A 24363-nucleotide genomic window follows, 5' to 3' on the forward strand; every position below is an offset into this window, starting at 1 on the left:
CCCAGTATCAAAAAAAAAAAAAAAAAAAAGAGAGTGAAATTAGTTCTTAAATAATTACCTTGTCAAGCATGTCACCTGGTGCAATGTCCAAAGACTTTCCAAGAAGCAGAAAATCTGAAACTCCTCGAACTAATGCCAAGAGACAGTGACCTCCAGAAATCAAAAGAACTAAAAATGGAAACTCTACTTTATTGGTCAACCTAATAGTAAGTGCGTGAGCCTCCATATGATGAATGGGGATGAATGGCTTTTTCAGCTGGTCTACCAGCTGTAAACTAAATGATAAGCCTACTCCTAAGCTTAAAGCAAGTCCTGGCTTTATGGTAGTTGCAATCGCTGAGAGTACACTTGGAGATATTCCGCTGGCACAAAGAGCTTCTTGTACTATTCGTTGAATGTTTTCTCTATGAAGTTGTTGAGCTACTGGAGGAATAATCCCACCTGTTCTGAAACAAAAGAACAGCTTATTATAATTTTATGATTGTACAATAAAGAATGAAAAATTATGTTATAGCTGAATGCATGATTTCAAATTAATCATTATGTAACTGAAAACATTAGGATTTTCAAATTGTGGTCTATAATGCTGCAACTATGATAAGAACTAAACATGATGTTATGAATTCAGTATGAAGGGATGCTTCTGATTTTCCAAACTGGTACACAGAACTCCCATAGATTTGCTTGTTAATGAATGAAATCACCAAAACAATCTTAGAAAGCATTCTAAAGAAGTCTTGAATAAGGGAAGGACAGGATAAAATTATATTTTAGGAAAACAAATTTCCTTGAACATAAAGAGAATTTTAAAGAGATCATCACAAAAAAGTATTTGGATTAAAAGGCTGGGAGTATAGCTCAGTGGTAAAGCATGTGCCTAGCATGTGCACAGCCCTGGGTTTGATCCCCAGCACTGAAGAGGAAAACAAAAATCATTTGTGTAAAGTGATTATATCTTAAACTGGGTGATTGTGGTAATGGAAAGAAAGGGATGGAAAGCCTTCAAATCTGTAATAATAACTAATAACTAACATAAGGATATGGAGGACCAAGTCATCAAAGATGATTCAGATATTTGGCTGGAAGGACTGGAAGAAAAGAAATACTAACACTGAGAAACATGATGGAAATTTTGTGAAGATGAGTTTATTTTTAAAAAGACTGCACTTGAGGTTACAGCAGGATAGCAGACAGCTTGCAATCCTAAAAGTTTGGGAATCCAGTTCTCAAGAGTTGGTAATTAAGATTTTTGGTTCATGTAGGATAGTGTAATGTGAAGAGTAAAGAATTAGAAAGCAAATTTTCTAGCAATGATTATGCAAGCATAAGACTGATTTTTACAATCTGAGAAGCAGTACAATAAAATATAGAGACTGAAAACATACCTCTACTCTAAAAAGAAAATCATCTTCAAACATCTGATGTTGCGGGTGGGAAGGACAGTGGAATGAGATGGACATTATTACCCTTTATACATGTATGACTATACTACCAGTGTGACTCTGCACCATGTACAGTTAGAGGAATGAGAAGTTGTGTTCCATTTGTGTATAATATGTCAAAATGCATGCTACTGTCATGTATAACTAATTAGAACAAATTTTAAAAATTGGATGTTGCAAGACCTGATACTTCTACACACAGAAATGCAAATTATCACTAGAATATTCAATTAATATTTACTTAATAGTTAAAATACATACAAAAAGAAATTATCTTATTTCAACACATTCTTATATTCCTTAATTGTTCAAAGATACGTTTTATTTTAAGAAAAGAAAAATGTTCAAAAAGATTCAAAAATTTAGTACACCCAGTAGAAACTGAAAAGACTGTGGTAATTACAGTTATCATCTGCACCACTTGTTTGATACTCACTTGATGCTGCCTTGCTCTGCTAGATCTCCTTATAGTCTATACATTATGTCTCTGATTAGATTCAGCTTTTCGAAGGGAAGAAATTTTTAGTATTTCATTGTCATGTAGTCCCTTTCATATAGTATGTTACCATTTAAGGGTTACTCTGTCTCTTTACGTAAATTATTTCTAATCTCAACAGAATCAGAGAGGATAATAAATTTGCCTTAAGTCACAAAGCCAATACTAAATGCCTAATTTAGGATTCAATACCAGTCTGTGATTCCAAAATACCAGCCCTTTTCACTAATCAGATGTTCTAAATTAATGACTTGGAGGCATATTTTAACATGTTTTGAATTAGCCAATAATTTTTTAAAATCTGGAGCTATTACATTAAAAATATGGATTTTTTACTTTCTCTTAAAAATTTTGATAATGACATAGGTCTTATAGTCCTGCCTGGCAACAACTGGGTAGAGCTGAGCAGTGACCTTCTCCAGATAATTTATCCTTTATATCTAGCCCACTTATTTATATAACCTTGCAAACATCTGAGTTTATAAACCTTGCACTATTTTAAGATTTAATAAAACACTGCATCATTATTTAAGTAACAACATAAGTTGTATAAATGTGAATAGGATTTTTTTTTTCAGGGGTTAATATGGGGTAGAGGTCGGGTAATGAGTTAAGACCATAAAACATACATGTTGAAGAAAGAAAAGGCATTGTTGAGAGAAAATCATTGACTAGAGCTGGTAAAGAGCTTAGTTCCTTTTTGGCAACAGGATTAGCTAAGGTTGGAAATTTAACTGTAGACAGTCATAAAAGCCAGGGTCAGATGTTTGAGGTTTTTCTATAGTAATTATTATAGGCTTTAACACAAAGGAATATGAACTTGGCTCCTAAAATTTAACTTTTATACATAATAAATACAAAAGAATGGTTCCATTTTTTTAAATTAAATTTTTTTAGATGTTGATGAACCTTTATTTTATTCATTTATTTATATGTGGTACTGAGAATCAAACCCAGTGCCTCACACATGCCAGGCAAATGCTCCACCACTGAGCCAGAACCCTAATCCTCTTTTTAAAAAGAGGTATTGGGGATTGAACCCAGGGGCACTTTACCACAGAGTTAAATCTCCAATCCTTTTGTAAAATTTTTTATTTTGAAATAAAATATATTTTATTTATAGGCATGAGGTGCCAAGCCCAGCTCATTATACTTTTCCAAAAAAGGTAGGGATAACAAACATATAGTCTACTTACTTTAAATGAACTTCAGTTTGGGAATGTATTGCTTCTCCCAACACATTTCCAGTTTCATCTACCACCGCAGCTGCTGTATCATCACAGCTTGTTTCAATACCCAATACTATTTTATGAAGAAATAGTGTTCCAGGATGAAAATTAAAACTTCTTAAAAATCCATCAACTTTCCTTTTGGATGGTTTAAAAAAAACTCGTGCTGTCTTATTCAATATTAGCATTATTACTAGTATATAGATAATTCCTGGAAAATAATTATAGAAACAAACATTACTTGGAACTAACATTAGCAATTAACCCACTCAAAATAATATGTGTGACTTATTTTTCAATACATACTTTTATAGAACTATAAGAAACTCTGCAAGAGTTACCAAAATTTTATAAAAGTTCCAGCAACCTGTCGATGTAAATAAAAGTATTAACGAGTATGAGGTTTTTCAAGAGGGAAAGAGAAATCAGATAAAACATTCTGTAATATTACAGGTTGAGGATCCCTAATTTAAAAATCTGAAACACTCCAAAAACTGAAATTTTTTGAGTACTGATATGATGACAGAAGTGGAAAATTTCACACCTGACTCCATGAATTATATCAGTCAAAACAGGTACATTAAAATATTATATAAAAATTAACTTCCAGCAATAGTATAAAGTAAGGTATATTTGAAATATACTTGAATTCATTTTAGACTAGGGTCCCATTCCCAAGATATCTCATGTATATACTAATATTCCAAAATCATCACCCCACCCCGAAAAAACAAAAAAGAAAAAGTCTGAAATCTGAGACACTGCTGCTCTCAAGCATTTTGGATAAGTGGATAAGGATGCTCAACTTGTAATATTGTTTTCATGCCATTCTTACCAATCTATTCGTTATTCTTTACAAAACAACTAATATTAATTACATGGATATTTCTCTAAAAACTGCTATTTTTCATAGTTAAAACCAAGATAAAATGTTTATTTTTTTATATCAAACAACAAATGCAAATAGAACAGATAAAAATAAATGCATCCTATTTCCTGGAAACATTTCTCAAAATTTAATCATTTGGTTTTAAAACAAAAGTTCATGTAAGACACACATATGCACACCCATCAAGACGCAATCTTGTAGTTTAGAAATAAGTCTTTTCATGAAGTTCATCCTAAAGAAACATATCTAAACTAAAATAGTGCAACCCAACACATATTTTATCCTTAATTACAATCTTAGGAATTAAATCTCCTTTTTTTGCCACCAGGTTTATCATTACAAGTTTCTTCTCAACTCGTTTTTCTCCCACAAATTAATAATCCATCATTAAAGCACCCTAGTATTTTCACACTGCAAAGTAGGTCCTTTCCCTATCACACGAATGGACAAAATTAGGGGTTTAAAAAGGCAGCGAATAATATCGAAACTGAACAGAGAACATCCAGAGATTAGAGATGAGCGACCTAGTCGCAAAGGGCAGCTCAAGGAATGAGGCCCAGACAGAGAAATAGATTTGCAGTAACTCAATCCGAGCAGGGCAGATTGTGAGAAGTACTTCCCTTTCAGAGCAAGAACGCTGCTGAGTGACCGGGTGACGAGGATGGCAATGGGATCTCTGCTCTAAGAAAAAGGGTAGGGGGCTGCTCTAAGTTAAGGGGGAAACCTCTTCTCCAGTTGCACGAAACCATAGTGGGGCGAAAGGCGAAAGGTTAGCAATTCCACCCTCCTCCCTCCCGAACTTCAGTACCTAGCACTCGTCTCCTTTCCCTAGCAAAACCGGCTGACTGCCTCTCTCTGGCACAAACCGGAGACTGGCGCCCCGGAAGTGATGTCATCAGCACCGTGTTGGCGTCCCTCGTCCTGCCCTGGTTGCTGCAGCCCTAGAAAGCCGCGTTACTGCTCTCTCTTTCTTTTAAAATTTTTATTCTTATTTGTTATATATGACAGCAGAATGCATTACAACTCATATTACACATATAAAGCACAATATGAAAAAAATTTTTTTCATATGGAAACTGGCGCTCTTAGCAAGAGAAGTTGAATGTCCGATTTTGCCCCGGTCTCCGTTTGTGCACTGGTGCATTTCTTCCAGATTTGTAGGTAACCAGACTTCTGTAAGGTCACATAGCTAGTGACTGAACCAGAGGAAGCCGAATGCAGACTTGCATTCGTTTAACATTGCGCTACATTCCTAAACAAGTTTGTGTGCGCTTTTGACTGGAATTTGGTTGCCACTGTGAGAAAAGGATGAAGTAGATTATTTGCCATTCCATTTTTAGGGGAACTACTACCAAGCCAGAATGTGGTGGCCCGAAATACTTAATACCGTACTTATCACAAGAATTTGCCACGAGTTCCCAGAGAACGGACGTGCTTCTGGTCGGACAGTCTAAACCGTTACTCCCAATTCTTCACTAAGAGTAAAAAGATCTTGGTTTATTTTTGTAATCTTAAAGTAAATGGCCGTTGTAAATATTTTTAAAATAATACTTTTCATATTGCATTATGTAGTCCCTGCTTACTGTGTAAGCAATCTCCAGCATGGAATGTATTCATATCCTTTTTTCTTAGTTCGTGAACTTGTTGCCATTTGTTTGAATAAATACATTCCAAGAATTTTTTCTCTCCCCTCGCAAGGCTTTAAGGTTTCAGTAAATAAGGGCCTTATAGTGCAGTGCAGTGTATGTGTGTGTATTTGTGTCTTACATGGTGTTGAGTGCTGAGTATAAAGGATTGGTGAAGTATGTGGAGAAGTCACAGAGAACACTCTAGGGGTAGATACAAATAAGTAAATGCATAATTACCACAATACTGTTGAGATTGTTTTTGGTTCGAAATTAACGTTTTTCCAAACTTTCATTTATGTGAAAATATATCAGTAAAGTGTCATTTATTATGTACCCAGCACTGTGGTAAATTAATTTATTTAATCTTTACAGCAACCCCCAAAGGTAGTTACTATCTTCATTTTAGGTGCAATTAGGTGCAACTGGGCCACAGGGTTTAGATGATTTGTAAACCACACAGCTAGTAACTGCAAGTTAGGATTAGAAGTCAGCCCATATGGCTCTGGATCCAATTTTCTTAATTGCCAGAAAAACTCATATTTTCTTTAGGGTGCATTGTTAACATACACTCCCAAATAAAAGGATAAAAGAAGAATTAAGACCTAAAGATTAAGAAAAATTAGTCATCCTGTTTGATTATATGATAGAAGTTATTTCTGTTATATAGTGGAATCTAGTCTGAACATGAAACCTTTCATAGCTGGTATTATTTTTCTTAACAATTGAAATTACATTCAGTAGGTGTCTCCCAGAGCTCTCCTGTGCTGTCAAGAGTTATCCCTTTGTGTATGTTAACATATCATTTAGCTGATTCCTGGTCTAAACACTCCTGACAGTACCAAATCTCTATGCTGCACTATGTGGAATAGCAGAACTCTAGAGCACAAATTTAGGAAGTGAGGGAATACATCCTCATTTTTTTCTACTATACTGGAGAGGGTTTTTTTTTTTTTTTTTTTTTTTTTTTTTTTGAGACAGGATTGATATGTTGCCCAGGATTGATATGTACTAAATTCCTGGGTTCAGCCTCTCATTGCATCTGGCTGGATCTTTCATCACGTATTTTTTTTTTCTTTGTGCTAAGAACTTTATTAGTTGTTAGAACTAAAGAGATAAAAGCCATTCCCCTCCTTAAGGATTTCAGTCTAGTGGCAAAAGACAGATAATAGGCAATACAGAATTATGGATGTAGAAATGGAAAGTGTACACTGAGAGGCGTGGCTTGGAGAAGGCCTAGTAAACTGCCAGATGTATCCAGTGGCCTGGCAGGAGCATGGTGATTACATGGTTTCAATATCTTGATTCTTTAAATAGGCTTGAAATTGCCTTATCAGGTCTGGAAGTGACTGGACTCTGGGGTACTGAATTACACATCAAAGATTGCTAAGAAATTGTTGGGTAAAAAGCATTGATGCTAACGTATTAAGTTGTGAGAAATGCAGCGAAGGGGAGCTAGAATAGTTGCGGTTGCTGATCATCATCTTTGTGTTGACCAAATTACAATTAAAGCTAAATCCAAATCATAATCAGAGGATTTCTTGGTAAATACAGAATGGAAATGAGTTTGGTGCTTTTAGTGACTAATATTTCTACGCCTTAGTCAAATCCTTCCCACTGAGTCACATAACTGTCTTATTTTTTGTGGTACTGGGGATCAAACCCAGGACCTTGCACATGCTAGGCAAGTGCTCTATCACTGAATAACATCCTCAGCCTGTTCTTATTTTATGGTAAATTGTTCAGGCTGACTTCAATCTTTCTGCTTCAGTCTCCGGAGTAGCTGGGATTACGTGTGTAAACCATTATGTCGTTTGTCTTACATCCTTTGTTCTTTGGATTATGCTGAAAATATGCTACTGTTTGCCTTTCTCCTAATTTTCTTTACTATTAGTGGTGATATTTTAAAATTTTTCTTTTTATTAGTGGTGATACTGTCAGGTCTGCTTTCTGGAATATATTTTGCTTTTTATGTTTGCTAAGCCATTATGCTTATTTTACAATCTAACTTTCAGATTGTCTTTTTTATGATGTACGTATTTATAATTTTAAGTGTATAGTTAAGTGGCATTAGATGCAGTCACATTTTTCTGCAATCCTCCAATCTTTCATCTCTGAAACTGTAATTATATACCCATTCAAAAACTGCCCTTTCCCCTCCTTCCATAACCCCTGGCAACTTCCATTCTACTGTCTTTAGGATTTGATTACTCTAACTCCTTCATGTAAGTGGGATCATACGACATTTGTCCTCATGTCTGGCTTATTTCACATATCTTAATGTCTTCAAGGTTTATTCATTTCTAATTTGTATAAAAATTTCCTTCTTTTTTAAGGCTAAATTCTATTATGTATATATTCCACATTTTAACCATCTGTTGGTGGGGCACTTGAGTTGCTTCCACCTTTTGGCTATTGTGAAAAATGCCACTGTGAACATGGGTGTACAAATATCTGTTCCAAGTTTTTGCTTTCACGTTTTTGTATATACTCAAAATTGCTGGATCATATGGTAATTTTGATTTTTGAGGAGTCTCCATACTCAGATGATCTTAGTGTACAGGGTCTAAGTGTGGTTTCAGTAGGGAAGACAGAGGGTGAATCTCTTTGTTGTTTCCCTATACACTCTGATTGTTAAATGTCATGATAATGCTATTAGAGAAGCATATGGTTTGAGTAGAATTCATAGAACAAATGTTTCAAAGGATCACTGTATTTTATCAGGCAACAGGCAATAGATCAGTTAACTTTTGAGTTCACATTTAAAAAATGATAAAAATGAAAAAATAATGCATATTTATCTTGATAATATGATCAACCTAAATATACAACAGTTGAAAAATCTGGAAATTTTTCCAAATAATATCATAAATAAAAATAATTTATAATTGTATAATGGGGAAGTCAGAAAAAAATCCTTTCATATTTTGTATTTTAAAAAGAGCTCATTCTGGGCTGGGGTTGTGGCTCAGTGGTAGAGTGCTTGCCTCACATGTGTGAGACACTGGATTTGATTCTCAGCACTGTATATAAGTAAATGCATAAAATAAAAAGTTCTATCATGAACTAAAAAAATAAATTTAAAAAGCTCATTCTACAGTGTTAATGAATTTGGTTTGTTCCTTTACTGTACTTCTTATATTTGAGATTATCTTTGTAAACATGTACTTATGTAGAGTGAAAGGACACAATGATAAACTTGGTGTTATCTACTAAGTATAAAATTATACAGAACTTAAGAGCTATAGGTGAATCATTTCCATTATCATGATTTATCAAGGGTTTGAATAACAAATCATGATATGGAGTTTGATTCAAACTTCCTGTTTTACTTATATTTTTATTAAACCTTTTTCTAACTATATTTTGGATTATGGAAAAGTTCTGAGAATAAGATAAACAAGTTCTGTGAGCCCAATACCCAGTTAAGGTAGATAAAATGTCACCTAACACAGTTGAAGCAGTATGTGCACATACACCCAAGATATTCTGAATTTGATGTTTATGAATTCATTTTTTAGCTAAATGAGAAATTTTAAACACACACACAAACTACTTGCTTAATCATTTTTAATTAGAACTGAAATAAAAACCTGCAAAGTGTCACAATTTTTCTTTTTGACACCAGGCTATTCTTATTTCCCCCTTCCCTAGGCCTCTCTAATATTACCCACACCAGGTACTGTCCATGTTACTGTTTTGTGAACTAGTCTTTTCTATACTGTTAGACTTTTATACTGACTGACTGGGTTGTTGTCTTCATGAATACCAGGTTCATTTTTTTTTTTTTGGTTATATTTCCTGGTTTACTAAATCCACTTAATAAGCATTTGAAGGTAAAACCTTCATTAATAGCACTACATGCTGAAGATGTGAGATTTTAGTGACTATTAAAGTGAATCAATGATATTTGGCTATCAAAATAGCAAGTGATATTAGGTTGCACTGAAGGAAAAAAAAGCATTGAGAACAAAAGAAGTGGTAGTACAATCATGTCACATCTCTTTGCCTATTGAATTTAGAGCACAATTATTAGGAAAGTGGGAGAAATTTGAAACAATATTGTTTGGAAAATGGTGAGGTAGTGAGGACTATGGTAATGTTTATTCAATGCTGCTGTTTCAATGTTATCTTTAAATAGATGAAGAGTTATGTGGAATATGGATTAGACTTCAGATCAATGTAAAACAAGTTCTAAATTCCATTACCAAGCTAATTATTTTTTAATAAAAAATTGAGATAATTATGGATTCACATGCTCTTGCAAGAAACAGTACAGAGTGATCTTTTACCCCAGTTTCCCCAAATGGTAATATCTTGCATAACTATAGCACAATAACATAACCAGAATATTGACAGTGAAATAATTCAGATTTGATTCAAACTTCCGGTTTTACTTATACTTGTGTGTGCCTATACATGTGCGCATTTCGCTCAATGAAATTTTAGCATGTGTATTTTACATATCCACTGCCAGTTAAGATATTTAAAAAGTTCCATCACCTTTGGGTCCTCCATGTTGTGTTTTGATCAACTTCCTCCCTTCTGCACTATCCCCCATATCTAGTCACTAGCAACCACCAATGTTTTTATCAACTCTATGGTTTTTTTTTCCCCCTAGTTATTTCCTCCTCTATTACTGTTAAAACAGAACTGAACAGAGGACTGGTAATTAATGAAGATTCAAGCTAAGGCACGAAACTGAATTACATGGTCTCTAAGGATTTTTCTAACTCTTTTCAATATATAGTTGTACACAGCTAATTTACAAAGATATAGTCCCATAGACAATATCTCCCCCTGCCTAAAAAAAAAAAAAAAAAGGAGCAGGTCAAAAGGACATAGGAACTAACGTGGAAAAATTTCCAATGGTCAAAGATAGAGGACAGTATGAGCAACAAATTAATGACAACAAAGGATTATAACCCAAAGAATAAAACACTGATGGGTCTATAATGTAAACTAATGAATAAATAAAGTAGTAGAGACAAATTTTTCTTACAGAATAATTCTAATAAATAAATATAGAAGGAATGAGGGAAATAGAAAATCATCATTAGCAGTCCATAATAAATATCACTGCAGGAAAGATACACTAAAGTTAGTAGCATTTCCAAGCTCATGTCTACTTAGAAATTGCCATTATGTCTCCTGACTTGAAGTTAGTAGCAACTATTGCATGCTATTAGGTTTTGGTTACTAAAAGATATTACTGCATAAATTCATAAAATTGGGTATTTTCCATAATTAACACAATCATTCACCTAGATATTTATAGCCCAAAACTAGGAGTCACTTTAATTACCTCCTGCAATGCTACATTCAACACATCCATGTCTTTCAATACATCAGTGTCTGGTGAGTTATACTTGCAAAATATATCCCAAATCTGACCACTTTTTAATAACTGATCTGCTGCCTCCTTAGTCTGAGCTACTTCCTGTCTGCAGTAGCTTTCCAACTATTCTACCTGCTTTTTATTCCCTTATTCTCAACATTAGTCAATGATCTTTAATATAAAATTAGATTTATTTAATCTTCTGTATAAAACTCTAATGACTTAGTCATATTTACAATAAAATCTGCTTATTAGTTTGATCTAAAGAGTCCTTTGAGATCTGGCCCCTACCTACTTCTCGAATCCCACATGCTACCATTCTTCTTCTCCTTGCTTATTTCTATCTAGTCCCAATGGTTGTCTTATTCTTCCTCAATGTCTCCATTCTGCCCCAAGACCCTTAATATCTGTCATTACCTCCTGGGAATCATCTTTCTTTCCCCAGATCTTGGTACTGCTTGTTTCTTTTCTTTTTTTGTACCAGGGATTGAACCCAGGGGCACTCAACCACTGAGTCAACATCCCCAGCCCTTTTTTCTATTTTATTTAGAGACAGGGTCTCAATGAGTTGCTTAGGGCTTTTCTAAGTTGCTAAGGCTGGCTTTTAACTCACAATCCTCCTTGCTTCAGCCTCACAAGTCAACTGCTTGTTTCTTCACATCAGCAAAGTTTGTGTTCAAATATCACCTTGGGATCCTGAGTGAAGAATTTCTTCTGAGTCAGGCCTGTATCTGCTTAATTTTTTTTTTCATAGGATTTATTATTACATGAAATAATATGTATTTGTTTATTCATTATCTGTCCTTTGACTAGAATGTAAACACCTCCAGGGAGGGAATTGGTTTGTCTTTTTACAAATTATCTGTAACACCTTCAATAGAGTGGGCCCTCATATATCTATTGAGTAAATATTTTTAAAACACTAAAAGGAGAAAGGGAAAATGTATCTTTGAAGTATCTTTGAAGTAACAAAGGAGTATTTTTAATTACCTTAAAATTTAACTTGCTTAAAAATTAACTTGAAAATGTCAATATAGCATTGATGACTGAATTGGAAAGCTTTTGAAATAATCTTACACCAAGGAAAAAATTTTATTAAAGTATACATTACCAGTTATTTAAAAATACATAAGACAAATATACAAAGGCAGTATCATACAACTGATTTCTAAACTCAGTACTTTTGAAATACAAAACAATGATCACTAACCTGAAAAGTCAGTTTGTTGACAGAGATTGATCTTTAAGTTGGTCAAAAACTCCTTTCACTCAATTTTGTTTATATGTATTACTCAGTTTTTCAGTTTTATCATTTATCAGAACTTTGTTTTTTTGTTTGTTTGTTTGTTTCTTTTTTAAATGTGATTGCTTCTCAAGTATAGTTTTTTCTTGCAATTAATGTTAGCAACTATAGGTAACTTCCCTAAGTCACAAGAATTCAATATAATCACTACTCTAAATAGTTACCATTTAGAGTTACCTATACTAAGACTCATGTGTTTAAAGTAAAAATATTAACAAGCAAACTATAGGGGTTGAGAGCAGGACTAAGGAAAGACAATCTTATCTTTTACTACAGACCTGCTAAAACAAAATATCTATTACTTACTTTGGTACTATGGCTAGAGAAGCAGTTACTGCTAGACCACAGGTAGCTACGTAGCTGTCCATTTTATATTTCCTTTTCTAAGGAATGACAGACTTTACCAATTAAGTTTCTTAAACCTAAAAAACAGGCACCTATAAACAACCCTGTACTTTAACTTCTTGAAATAAATTATTTTAACTGGTTTATTAGCAGCCTTGTGTCTGGAAAACCAAGTAAATCTGTTTTGTTCCAAAATTAGAATGCTGACTCAGATGGTATCTTCCAGCATCAGTCATGAAGGTGGACCTTCAAAAACTATGTAATATAATAAATGCAAAAATAATTTCATCTATCAACACATAATACTGAGCCAGCAAAAAAACAAAAACAAAAAACCCCACACTCATAAGATAATTCATAAGAAACTGGTTTGTACAAAATAAGTATATATCCTCTTACATAAGAGAAATATATATGGTAATAAAAGTAATCTATAATAAACTTATAGAGATGATTCCGATTTACATGTTAAGTCTGCCTAAACTAATTGTCACTGAAGGACTGAAAATTTTCTTTTCCTCATGTCATGTCCATCATTATAATTAAGCCGGTCCTAGTTTCTTACAAATATCTTACTTCCTTGGATTTATCTACTACACCCTCACTATACTGCAATTAACTTATACGCTGGGCCTGCCCAGCCTGCCTATACAGCCTTTCTTCCAAAATATACCAGATGTATTAAACAGAGGCATCATTTAGTAGGATTCTGCACTTCAAGACAGCATCTGAAGAACCAGCAATTGGTCCTCTGATGTAGATACCTCTCATTTCACATTATCACAGAAACAGTGCAGTTTACCAACTACTCCTTCCTTACAGGAAACTCAGTAGCTGTAAAAATTTTGTTCAGTTTCAAACATTTCAATACTTATTAATTCCAAAGATCCGAACACCATGTAGTTGGGGCATTTTGGGAATAAGCACACTCAGAAGAGAAGCTGTGTTTAGGATGAAGTGAGTTGAATCATACTTCGTATAGAAACTTGCCAGAAAATATCTGTTGAGATAAAAGTCAAGAATACATGTAACATCCAAAAATGAAATTATTTAGAATTTTAAAAAATTAAAAGGTAGAAAAAAGGCCACCAAACACAAATACCTAAAAGTAAAACCATTTTGGATCACTAAAATAAAAATTTTAATTTAGGTCCAAGTTTATTTTAGATTGGTATTTAAAAGTGTGTTTAGTGGTGGTGCACATTTTGCATTTCTGTAATTATGTTCAATACATTTAATAGAATGCACTGCAATTTAGCAGAAGCTTAAAGTGGAAAGCTTTCAAAATAGGTTGCATATGCCCTCTGAGACTTCAAATGTAGTTTTGTATTTATGTATATATTTCTGGATCCAAAGCATCCATCATGGTCTCAAAGGGTTTTGTGACTCACCAAAATGTTAAGAATCACTATTGTAAACCTTTGAAAAATTAGGGTTTTGGTAGTACAATTCAGTATCTTTGAAAGAAATAAATAACTGGTTGTCCTTTTGATGTTCTCATTTTTGTACTATAGTTGAACAGGTCTATAATCAATCCAACTGGAAACCTGAAAGTTATTGTTGTAAAATTACAACTGTTTTGCTATAACTAAACACATGCACACAGTCAGACATTTAACCATCCGAGAATTTGTTTTAATAAGTGTAAACCACCTTTAAGACCATAAAATGAGCCCAGAACATCTAGTTTTACCCAAGGATATAAAGAGTGCAAATATATCCTCTGGCTACAAAGAGCACTCTCACATTGATAGGATGTGAATCAACATAATGCCTTACTTGATCAAAACTAAGAATTTAGTTTCCATATAGTTGTCAGTCTAATTACTTTCAGAGAACATAGGAAAGTATTCTAATAGCCTCTCCTCTATTGTCATTCGTTTCTCCTCAGGGAAGAGACATATATAACATGGTCAGAAAAGAACAGCTATTTCCAAATATGTCTGAAAACATCAGACAACTGTATACATCATCACCAGAACTGTTTAGACTGAAAAATTCTACATCTATTTCAAAAGTAGCCAGAAAATTCTTTCTTGAGTAAACCATATTCTTTGATTTTTGCTTTATATTGTTTCTTCCCACTTTCATAGACTTTGAAGACTATTTTTATACTTCCTTCACGGAATAAAACAGGGTTATCAGTTGCATTTAGTAAGCACATTTGATTTGCTGTCATCATTATAGGTTTAATCTATAACCTGATAGGCTGAAATAAATTTAGTGTATCTTATCATACTATTAGCCTATGTACCTGGTGTTTTAATGAAACCTAATTGTGTGTGTAGATTATATGAAAATTATCTGATTCTTAAAAAAATATAAATGCATTAAAAATAAGCCTAAAAGCATTTATTTACTAATGGATCTATTGGAGACCTGAGTTAGAAGATAGATATTTAGGGTTGATTGTGGGCTCTTGATTCCAAATAACTGCAAGATCTTTAGCACAGTCATACATTTGAATATTTCTCCTGCCCCTCTAATACTGAGGCTTGAACCCAGAGGCCCACTACCATTGAGTCATACCACCAGCCCTTTCTTTGTATTTTGAGACAGGGTCTTGCTAAGTTGCTAAGGCTAACCTTGAACTTGCTATCCTCCTGTGTATCAGCATCCCAAGGTCACTGAGATTATAGGCATGCACCACAGTGCCCAACAGAATCTGTTTCTTTATCTAAAAATCTGGAATAACACTGTATGTCACACCTACCTGACAAATTACGATCAAATATGAAGATTGGAAAGCACTCTGAAAAGTACTGGGGCTAGGGATATATAGCTCTGTGATAGAGCACATGCCTAGAATACGTAAGTTTCGGGGTTACATCCTCTGCACCACACACAAAAAATAAATAAAAAATAAAATAAAAATAAAATCAATGCTATAAAGATGGTTTCAATGTTGTTTCTTTAGTTATGTAAGGAATTTAATCAGAATAGCTGAAATCATACCTGTGAGTCAAAAAAATATTTTAAGAAATTATTTGACTGTTTTCATGATAGTTATTATTACATATATTAAGTACAATTCTTGGGGCTGAGGTTGTGGCTCAGTGCTGGAGCACTTACCTTGCATGCATGGGGCACTGGGTTCAATTCTCAGCACCACATTAAAAAATAAATAAAGGTATTGTGTCCATCTATAACTAAAAATTAAGAAAAAAAAAAAAAAAAGATACAATTCTTGGGGCTACTGAGGTTTTCAAGAATGGCCAAAGTCACACAGCTTGAAAACAACAGAGCCAAATCTCAAATTTAGGACTAAAACAACCTTTATTTTTATTCTTAATATTTATTTCAGTTAGGCCATACAGACATTTTTCTTTTGAGGTTAATTCCTGCCCTCTTGCCTCCCAGTACTGGGGATTAACTCAGGAGCACTCTCCCACTGATCTACATTCCCAGCCTGTTTTACTTTTTATCTCTAAATAGGGTCTTACTAAAATTGCTGAGGCTGGCCTCAAACCTGCAATCCTCTTGCCTTAGCCTCCCAAGTTATTGGTTTTATAGGCATGTGCCACTGTGCTTGACTTTTGAGGTTTAAGAGTCATAACTAAACCAATTCAAAGTTCCTATAAAATGCTATAAATGTAAAGAAAAAGAAACCCATGACTTTATGATCAGTTTATTCCTTCACTTGAAAATGTAATCCCTACTTAAACATCTATCCAAATCTATGACTCTTTAAATCTAGCTTAAAAAATTCCATCACCTCCTGAAAGTCTTTCCACCTACCCCAGACTACACTGATTCCATCATGGATATAGCATTATGTCTGAATTCTGTGGTAGAGTGTTAATTAAGACATATGTGAACCTATTTATTATGTGCAAGACACTGAGTTTGGGATTCAAAGCAATCTATGTACTTATACACTCTTAGAAGGCAAAAAAAAAAAAAAGTGTATATACAATTTTGCCAGTTGTATCTAAGGTGAGGTGGGGGCAAAACAGAAGAGCTTGCTTAACCACGTGAGAGTGGGTGGGGATAAAATACTTAGATAAATGGAAAATGAGGTAGAAAGGATTGTATGGAAAGCCCTGATATCAAATAATAAGAGAAAATCAGATACAAGATACAAAATTAAGATAGCTTACAAATAGATATTATCTTATTTATCTCTCATAGCATCAAGTTAGGTATCTTTAGCTAGAATTTTATACGTGAGCAGACTAAGCTGAATAAATGGAAGACACAGGATTCAAGTCAGGTCTGTCCTACATGCAAAGCCCAGAATTTCTTTTTCTAAACTATATTTTCTTCTCCCAAAGAATTTGAAGATCCAAATAAGGCTGGGTTGCCATTGAAATTCTTCTGATCTTCTAAATTACTGTTTAGTGAGATTAATCTGATAGTGCAGTACGGGATATGATCATGTGTTTAATTTTCTTATATGAAACTTAAGGACATGTATTAAACTACATATCCTAGAATGTCTACGTATACTGAAGAACATGTAATGTCTCCAAATGTACTAACTGAAGTGAAAATTGCTTTATCATCAACTTGTTAAATAACTTGCCTGTGCCTTACACCACATCTGAGGTACTTACTTATTGATAGAAGTTTTCAACAAAATATTTTGTTTCTAACTCTAATTCAATCTGATAAATGGACAACTTCCTATTACCCAATCTTCTTTATACTTATATATTTCTGCCACTTACAGAATTATTGGAGAAATTGTGAAAAACTTCCGTGAAGATGTAAACTGTACTCCATAGTCCAGTTGTTCCCAATGAGTTAGGAGCCTTGCTTTACCTTGGTCAGGAGTTTCAAAAGGTGTTCCTTTTACTGCATGCAAAAATACATACATCCCCTGAAAAACAAGCAAGGTGATATATAACCAATAACAAATACAAAATTTGTCCTAGTGAGTTAAGGGTAAAGCTGGTTCCAGGGTATCTATGAGTGTATGATTTTATTGAACAGTTCAAATTTTAAGATTTCATAACCAATTAAAGACTCTGGCCAGTTTCTGCATGGCAAATAAAACTTTCTGAGATATAGAAATATTATTGGATGAAAATCAGTAAAAGATTAATCCAAAGTAACTTATTTTCATAAAGTTGAAGATAAAAGTATCATCAGGGTAGTTTCACATCATTACAGTTAGGTTATCTAACACCTTTCCTAGAAACAGGATTACCTTTTTCCAAATGTATAGGGAAACTTTTCTTCAACGTTATATTAGTAAATCTGATGATACTTACCTCTGCTTTAGTAGTTATCTTCCATAGCAACAAAGATGGTTTGATGTAATAAGTATAATGTTCAACTCAATTCCCTTTTAAAATCACCACTGTGCCTCTATGGTGTTTCTTTTGAAGTCAGGTTTTAAAAAATTAGAGAAAAACATATTTGGTATTGGGGGTTGATCCCAGGGGCGCTTTACTACTGAGCTACATCTCCAGTCCTTTTTATTATTTACTTTAAAAGAGGGTCTTGTTGAGTTGCTGACCATGAGTTATTGTGCTCGGCTAGTAAAACACACTGCTAAGAGCTATTCTGACTATATATTTTTCACATCTAATTTTGTAGTAAATAGCAAAAACAATGTATACTCGATTTGGTTTCATTGAGATTATGATGCTAATTTATACTGATAAGTAGTCCTTTATTCATTTCACAATCACTGTTTGAGGCACTAGTAAGAGCATAAAGCCTAAATATTATTATGAAACTGTTTTCCCTTTACAAGCCATGATATGAAGTCATTTTTTTCTACTTCAACTTTTAAGAAATATATAGAAAAAAATGTTTTGCGATTTTATATTGAACCAGATTAAAAGAACTGTATCTTTCAAAGCTTGGTTGGCTTCATAGTATTAACTAGCTGCAAAACACCTAACCTATGGAGGAAAGAACTCAGGCTTCGTTGAAGTCCACAAACACTTAATGGTGACTTGTGTGTGTAAGACACATAACACGTATGCACATATGAGATTCAACAAGACTTGTCTCCAGCCTTGAAAAAACATTCAGTCTTCTAAGGGATGCTAAGGAAAAAAACACACACAAAACAACTAGAAGGTAAGGCGGACACTGCTATCAAAAGCCCCACTAGAGTACTCGGGAAATACAGAAGGAAAGGACTGTTTCTGTGGCAGAAGCCTTGATGCTACCCTGTCAACTACCTCATTGTTGATGGTTCAGCTCAAATGAAAACTCCTTAGTGAAACCCTCAGTAGTAATAATTAACCACCTGTTTATGTGCTTGCATACAATTTCACTGAAAATACTTTTATTGCAGCACACTATATTGTGTGAAGAGTTGTTTGTGTAATGTTTGTTTTCCCATTAACCTGAATACTTCAGGAAAAAGGGCTAGTACCGGCAAGTATTAGATATATTGGAAGACAAGATTAATCCAAGACCTGTTTGTGCTATAAGCACTAGGAAACCATTTTTATAAGGGCTTTAAAGGAAACAATGAAGCAGAAAGTATGTGCCTTCAAATTCTCTTGTGATTCCAAAACAGTATGTTTGATTATATATCTTCTACCCCAATATGTTTAAAAGTTCTCATATAGAAAAGAGAATATTTATTTCATGGCTAGTCCTTAATCAAATAAAGATAATTCTTTCATTTTTAAGGCTAATAATTTTGTGAAGCATTAAAATATCATGCTGGGCGTTATAGCACTGTATAAAAAGAATCACTAGGTTTCTATTATATGGTTCAGAGAGGTAAATATATTTTTCTGCTGGGTGCAATAATTAGGTTTGTTTTCCCATGTTTAAAAGCATTCAACATGCATTTCACATTTTTAATTGGTTTAATGTAAGCTATCTTCAAAGGAAACTTAAAATTCAGAGTCATGTAATTGCTACATCTGTGGGTGGCTGAGTTAGGTGAACTAATAATAAATCAGAAGTTTGCTTTCCTACATGGTGTCAATTGCTTATTTGTTCATGACCATATACTGTGCCTCAATTCAAGTTAATCAACTTGAAAACAAGGAGTATGGGGAGAGGGAATAACTTCTAAAATACATTTAAGACATGTGCCATTTTAAAAGGGAAAATTCTAGGCCAGCCATGGGAACTTAGCAAGACCCTGACTCATAACAGAATTTTAAAAAAGGATTAGCTCAGTGGTAGAGAGCCCTAGTTCAATCCCTAGCACTTCCAAAAACAAAAAACAAAACAAACAAACAAACAAAAAAACTCCACAAAAGAGGCAATAAACTACTATTTACTACTAATTATGAAACTATGATAAATAGGTGATAATAGAATGTAGAGATGTATAGATTTCTGAAAGAGGTAAACCTGAATAGTCTTCAACAGAAATCAGGCAAGAAGGATAGGAAAGTATTAAAAAACAGAGCTGAAGCCAAACCAAAGAAGTGAGAGCAAGTTGATTTCCTTTATTGCCAGAGTTTAGAGATGGTGAAGACTGTATTTAGAGATGGTTAAGGCCGAGTCCCTTTCTTGCCTTTACACTCTTATTAACTTGTATTAGATGCTGCGCAAAGAACTTTGGATTTTACCATATATGCAATGGAGAATCCCTGAAGGACTTGAGAGTGTAACTTGACAGTGAAAAAGAATAAAATGTGGGTTCAGGGTGTAGCTCAGTGGCAGAGTGCCTGCCTAGTATGTGTGAGGCCCTGGGTCAATGCCTGTTACCAGAGATTAAAAAAAAAAAAGAATACATAAAATGCAGACATGAATTTTAAAAACATTTCTCTGCCACAGTGGCATAGAGGAGGGTAGAGGAGCACCAACAATAATTTTACAGGAGTAATTTACCTGAGGAAAAAAATGAGGGTGTGGGGATATAGCCGACAGTAAAGCAGAAAGACAGGAAGGGTTCTGACCAAAAGGATAGGGAAAATAAAAGAAAATGAGGACCACATATCCTGGTTTGCATAGGACAGTTCTGATTTACACCTATTCTCTTGGAGTAGTTATTACTAGAGCTCCCTTTTATTCTTAAAACAGTTTCAGTCTGAATGATACATTATATCAATTGTTTTACCACTGACATTCAGCTGTCTGGCTGGTTTATCTGGCAGACCCTGATGTCTCTAGATAAGATTAATAACAATCAGAAATCAAGAATATGATGAGTTTAGATGGTACTTTTTTTGGTTTATGATGCATAGTGATCTGGTAATATGCATTTGAGTATCATTAGTCTACATGTAGAAACTCAAAATATGGGTAGATGAAGTAATCTAGATAGAATATATAGCACAAGAGATTAAAAAAAAAAAGGATCAGCAATATTTATGAAAAGAAAAGAGAACATATAAAGACCCTGCAATAATGACTGAGAAGGAAATCAGAAATATACCTTAGAGAAAGTGAGCCCATAGAAGCCAAGGAAGAGTTTCAATAAAAAGAGGGTAATAGTGTCAAATATTTCACAGAAGTGAAAACCAGTGTTCACTGGGTGTTATGTTATGGCATGTGCCTCTAGTCCTAGCTACTAGGAAAGCTGAGGTAGGAGGATCACCTGAGCCCAGAGAATTTGGAACCAGTCTTTGCAACACAGTATTTGTTTGTATTTGTATTTGTTTGTAAGAACCATGTCTTACAAACAAATACACACAACAGTGTTTGACCTACTAAGGTCTATCACATAAAACGGACTAAATGAATATTCACCTATCATTTTCACCAGCATGTCACCCTTGACCCCCTTTGGTCAATTTCAAGTATACTCCAGAAAAATGTAAAATAAATGTTAATTTTTAAAAATCTATTTCTTCTACATTTTTCTTATTGTTCTGAGTTCTTCATTTTAAAAATATCTTTAAACAGTTCATTTGTATTCAATTAAACTTCTCTATTAACTTTATTTTTCTTTCATTCTACTTCATTAAGGCATTAAAGACAAGAAAAGTCACTATCAAGATTGTTGTGTGAGTGGGTTTTGGTTTTTAACAAGCAAATTCCAGGGCTGCCAGGGCTGCATTAATATGATCAGTAGAGTCAAATTTCTGATACTTTGTAGAGCTAATACAATACAGTTAATATACAGAGAGAGTGAGAACAAATACAGTGAAGGCATCATAAGATGCTAAACATGATTAAGCTTAAAATCTCTACTGAAACAAGAAAGTATATGTACACAATTTAGAAGGATTAAAATAAAAGATTTTAATTGGATTGTAGGTAACCAAAAATCACAATTGCTTCTGAAATACTCTGGTTGATTGACAGATTCTATACAAACAATAGGAGGAAAAGTCCCACTTAGAAGAAAGGTCCAATGTTAAAGTGTGGTAGAAAAAAATAAAATCCTATCCCAGATTATAATTCTTCAAAACTGACACTTATACACTACAAACTACTGAATTGTACAATTTTTTTATAGTGTAGGGGATGAACTATACATTCTAAATAGGTGAATTTTATAGTATATGAACTATATCTTTATAAATCTGTTAGAACACACTAAGTTGTTGGTTTGCGGGTATAGCTCAATGGTACAGGACTTGCTTAGGATGCTCAAGACCCTGGGTTTGATCCCCAGCACAGCCAGAAAACAAAAAACAAAACAAAACAACCCTACAACAAGAAAAACCCACAAAATACTATCCATGTTTTTCTTTGTAACGTATTAAGTACATTCATGTTGTTATGGAACCAGAACCTCTTTCATCTTGCAAAATTAAAACTGACCCATTAGACAATAAATCCCCATTCCCTCTTCCCCTTAGCCTCTGGCAACCACTCTCTCTTAAGATTTTAAGTGTTTATAATAAGGTGAAATTCTTACCAGATTATGTATAATATTTGTTAAGGTCCAAGCAACAGGAACACTGAAGAAAGGAATGCTGAGTAAGACAATATGGAGCAAGCCAACTCCCAATGCATATGTCAGCCACATACCCCGGCTGTTCATTACACGGGTATTTGGATTCACTTCACTGTGGGCAACTCCAACATTCATGTTTGCTCTGAAGAGAAAAAATAAACAGTGATATAGCTGGAAATCTAAATACTCCTAATTCTGACACAATGAAATATTACCAGGATTACTTTTCCTTGTTATTCTGAAATAGAACACACACCCTCCAAAATGTGCTACTTGCAGATGCTGGTATAGGCAGCAAAGAAGCTTTAATATCTTACTTAACGGTAAGATAAACAAGACTTATTTTTATGGTTCCCTTTCCTAAAACTTGTCTTCTAAGATGTCAGTTTTAGTGAATGAAATAATGGACAGGAAAACTCAAACTTAAAAGAGAAATGTCTATTTTTTTTTTACATTATGAGCACAGTTAAGTCATGAGCTAAATTTACCAACAGAATAAACATTAAAAAAAAGAAAAAGGGGGAAAAAAAAAAGAACCGACATAGCCAGTCTGTTCTGAGTAGTGAGATGCTTATATCTAATGTAATGTTGTACCCATGCAGTAGTCAAAGAGTTCAAAGCACTCCTTTTTGAGTACTGAACCTGGAAAGAACATGTTGATATAATGTGTAAAATTTATGTGGTCAGGGATAGGTTTGTTTCTCAATTTTGTGACACACTAGATTTAAAAAAGCAATAAATCTTTCTTCCGAATATTTCAATAACTCTAAAACTTTAGTTTTTCTTCCTTTTTTGAAAGTTTTCCCTTCCTCTTTTATATTCAAAATAAACACCAAAGTAAAAAATGACAGTAGCCCTCAGTCATTTTAATTATAATGTTTACTTAGGTCTAAGAATTCCTTAAACAATATCAAATTGTCCTAAAGAATATCTATTAGAAGTCTAAGAAGGGGGGAAATGGGGTTAGATTACATTTTAAGAACCCCCCCATTAAAAATATACATTGACTCTTTTTTACTACAGAGCTAGCAAAGAGGAATTTTTTCATAACCATATCCTAGCAAGTGTTTCTGGAATATAATGTCCTTTTACTCTGTCAAGATCTATGGAATAGGCATCAAGGCTTAAGGTGATGAAAGTTAGTTACACTAAGACAAAAGTTAGTTTCGTGTGTAAATATTTCTACTACTATAAAAACCCATCATTTATGGTACCTTATTTTTAAATTTTATAAATTGTACTTAGAACATGACTTAAGATAGTTTTCCCAATTTCCACACTGTCTTCGCAAACAATTTTCGAAGGAGGCCTAAAATTCACATGTCAGCGGCAGGCAAAGCTGGGGTGGTACTGATCCTACTTCAGTTCGGAAACCATTCCCAGCAGGTGTGCCGCGCCTCTCGACTGCCCGCAGACGATGACTTCTCAGACAGTGAAGAGACTCAGCTCTGTCCAGGCCTTTGGAGAGGGCGACGCGCAGCGGCCCGCATTGGAACTCCCCAGCCTACCAGACCGCCCCCGGAAGCCTCCAGGCGGGTGGAAACCCCCACCCTGACCTTCGTTGTCGCGTCGCACCTCCGGTCACGGCCATGGCACAACAGCGAGGGTTTGAGGGAGAGTACCTACGGCCGCTTAGCCGGCAGGGCCGGGCAGAGCGCCCCGGGTGCAGCCCGGGCCCCTCTCCACGTAGTAGATCCTGGGCCTCCAGAAGCTCGCTCCCAGCCAAGACAACAGCACAGCCCCACGCGCTGGTATCCACTTACCCGCCGCCCGGTTCCCGGCGGCCGGCACGGCGCAAGAGTAACCCAGCGGCAACCTCAGCTTACGCTCACGCTACGAAAGCCAAGTCTGCCCCAGCGCGGCGCCGCGCGTGCCGACGCCGTCCTAGCGCACTCACCGCCAGGAGATTGGCCGCCAG

General features: G+C 34.6%; 2 protein-coding genes across 6 annotated transcripts in view; both read right to left on the minus strand.

The window, feature by feature from the left end:
* Positions 1 to 17458, minus strand: part of Osgepl1 (O-sialoglycoprotein endopeptidase like 1) — a 24243-nt gene extending 6785 nt beyond the window's left edge. The window contains exons 1-4 of one of the 2 annotated variants that reach the window (XM_015481146.2): positions 17338 to 17458; positions 4865 to 5351; positions 3135 to 3378; positions 59 to 446 (exon numbers count right to left, since the gene is read on the minus strand). In XM_015481146.2, coding sequence (XP_015336632.1) covers positions 59 to 446; positions 3135 to 3378; positions 4865 to 4952 — 720 coding nt within the window. In that variant the 5' untranslated portion in view covers positions 4953 to 5351; positions 17338 to 17458. Of the gene's footprint in view, positions 1 to 58; positions 447 to 3134; positions 3379 to 4864; positions 5352 to 17337 lie in introns of those variants that run through there. The other variant, XM_048808174.1, reaches the window with a different exon arrangement.
* Ormdl1 (ORMDL sphingolipid biosynthesis regulator 1) lies at positions 12088 to 24345 on the minus strand. 4 transcript variants are annotated; one of them, XM_015481147.2, is made up of 4 exons: positions 24209 to 24345; positions 22407 to 22587; positions 17338 to 17489; positions 12088 to 13667 (listed from the first exon to the last, which is right to left on the minus strand). In XM_015481147.2, exons 2-4 carry the CDS (start codon positions 22578 to 22580, stop codon positions 13532 to 13534), a joined length of 462 nt encoding a protein of 153 aa, XP_015336633.1. In that variant the 5' UTR covers positions 22581 to 22587; positions 24209 to 24345; the 3' UTR covers positions 12088 to 13531. The 4 variants fall into 4 exon arrangements, with proteins under 4 accessions (XP_015336633.1, XP_048664134.1, XP_048664133.1 ...); XM_048808177.1 differs by lacking the exon at positions 24209 to 24345 and adding an exon at positions 24072 to 24194; XM_048808176.1 differs by lacking the exon at positions 24209 to 24345 and adding an exon at positions 24068 to 24092.
* Positions 24346 to 24363: the final 18 nt, after the last annotated feature.

Source organism: Marmota marmota, unplaced genomic scaffold, assembly GCF_001458135.2.
Source record: "Marmota marmota marmota unplaced genomic scaffold, marMar, whole genome shotgun sequence".
Taxonomy (NCBI): domain Eukaryota; kingdom Metazoa; phylum Chordata; class Mammalia; order Rodentia; family Sciuridae; genus Marmota; species Marmota marmota.